The 2500-nt window shown below is 33.7% G+C and overlaps 1 protein-coding gene across 1 annotated transcript in view; it reads left to right on the top strand.

The window, feature by feature from the left end:
• The window catches only part of LOC137629489 (uncharacterized), a 13487-nt gene that overhangs the window by 4762 nt on the left and 6225 nt on the right, over positions 1–2500 (top strand). The window contains exons 3-5 of the mRNA XM_068360824.1: positions 18–71; positions 230–328; positions 2068–2229. Coding sequence (XP_068216925.1) covers positions 18–71; positions 230–328; positions 2068–2229 — 315 coding nt within the window. The remainder of the gene's footprint in view (positions 1–17; positions 72–229; positions 329–2067; positions 2230–2500) is intronic.

A 2500-nucleotide genomic window follows, 5' to 3' on the forward strand; every position in this document is an offset into this window, starting at 1 on the left:
TCTGCTAATCTTTGTAGATTGGCTGGGTGCAAAAGATGTCGAGCGTTATGTTCCGTCACTTCCTGTTACTGGTAAGTAAAACCAGTGAATTTTATTATTTAGAAAATTAATAAATTTCTCAGGTGCGATATAATCGAAAATTTAAGTAACAGTCATTAAAGATAGTCCAGTATATATAACCATGGCAATAATGATGATTTTGATAAGCTATCATTGTTCCCATTTGCAGATTCTTCCCAAGTGGGATTGGACGAAGATATACTATTCGGACTGTTTCATAACCAACCCGTACTATGTTTCGAGGTCGCTGCTTGAAGATGATTGCAATGTAAGTAGCATTTAATCGTAATTCCAAGAGGATTGCGTTTAAAACTTTTTTTTCCTTATCAAAAGGCTTTTTTTTAATGATAGGCTATCATTACTATGTTGCTTTGACTTATCAAATACCTGAACCGTATTTTATAACAGAAGGTTATTTCATGTATGCATTATTATTCCCAATTACTGATGGAAACTACACTCTTTTATTATCCCCAAATAAGACAAAGTACTAATTAAAGGCCTTTATCTACCATATATGGTAACGTGTCACAAATCCACTTTAGTATGCCAACGAGTTAGCCGCATGAGCGAGCATTTCACCTTTACGTACTTCAACTATTTTAATTAATCTCTTAGTATTTACATTGTCTAGATTTAATATGCATTTTATTATATCTTACTATGTAGATAGCGTTCCAAGGTTAACACTACGGTATAAATACTTTTCTTTGTAAATAGCTAGCCAAAGTATCACTAAACAACGATCCTAATAGACAGTCGAGGTTTGTGGTTAATGAAACACCCAAAAAAACCTTTAGGTTTACCACAATCACTAACGCCTGGAATGCTTAAATTCTAACATAGCATTTTGAAAAACACATTTAGCATCTAGTACTTTACCTAAGATGGATGTATAGTAGTCGCCATAATTATAAGGCTGCGGTTTAATTACCCTTTCTTACCCTAACCAAGTTTACCGACTTGAAACTACTACTCCCCAAACATGGATGTGCATTAGCCTCCAATATTAAAGTTGGGTATTCAAGGCTACTCAGATATTATTATTATTATTATTATTATTATTATTATTATTATTATTATTATTATTATCATTACTTGCTAGGCTACAACCCTAGTTCGAAGAGCAGGATGCAATAAGCCCAGGGGCTCCAACAGGGAAAATAGTTCAGTGAGGAAAGGAAACAAGGAAAAATAAAAAATTTTAAGAAGAGCAACAATATTAAAATGAACATCACTCTATAATCTATAAAAACTAACAAAACAAGAGGAAGAGAAATAACATATAAGATAGAATAGTGTGCCCGAGTGTACCCTCAAGCAATGCGCATGATAACTTATGCCTTACGTAGTCTGGGTAATATGGTTAAGAGAACTCCTGTTTATCACGACAATACATTTACTGAATTTTCGTTACTGCTCTTGTAGTTTATTTCCTTGTTTCCTTTCCTCACTGGGCTATTTTTCCCAGTTGGTGCCCATAGGCGTATATCATCCTGCTTTTCCAACTAGGGTTGTAGCTTAGCTAATAATAATAATAATAATCATAATAATAATAATGATAAAATAATAATAATGATAATAAATAATAATAATAATAATAATAATAATAACAGGAAAAATTTCCGAGCTAAAAGGGCACCACTGCGAGTCAGTGCAAATGCGCCTCATTAAAAGAAATTGAGTATAGGACTCGGATAGCAAATTCCGTGGGGGGGGGGGGCTTAAACATAATGTATTGAATATAACATATTTTTCCAATTCTCCACGAAAACCTTATTGATAAAAAATAATTCTTTTTTAAGATTTCCACTTCAATTAACCTTTAGATAAGGTTAAGGATTTTAGGATTTTTAGGGAAGTGATTCACCGTTCATTGTGGTCTCTTGAAGTCTAGGCCGAGCAAAACTGGATGTGAAATTTGTAAATTGTAAAAGTACTCTCTTCTCTCTCCTGGTTCCTGGTGCAGCACAGTGCTTCTTAAATTCTTCATTTTATGTGTTCCAGGTTTGTGAGAGTTTGGAACGTCTAGAACGGCTCTCCAACGTGTCTTCTAGAGTTGTGTCTGAAGATTATCTGAAAAATGACATTCCCTTCATAGTTGTGGATGCAATGGATGACTGGCCGGTTATGAACACCGAACAGTTCTGGTTTGACAATGTCACTGAGGTTAGTGCTTATATTTGAATATTATCCGTAATTATTACCGTTTTTTTTATCAAAATATTCTAGTATCATTTCTTTACACGTATAGTGCTAGGCACAGGAGTTTAGAATATGTATTATAGATATGAAAGAAAAAAACTAAGACTTAATTCAATTTAGAACTTTATCTTATTGATGACATCGTCGTACTCAAACAAAGTGAGTCCGTTAATGTCAACAAAAACACGAATGTATTAACTCCCATTCAAGACTTTTTACACACACACACACACAC

Source organism: Palaemon carinicauda, chromosome 37 (genome assembly GCF_036898095.1).
Source record: "Palaemon carinicauda isolate YSFRI2023 chromosome 37, ASM3689809v2, whole genome shotgun sequence".
NCBI lineage: Eukaryota > Metazoa > Arthropoda > Malacostraca > Decapoda > Palaemonidae > Palaemon > Palaemon carinicauda.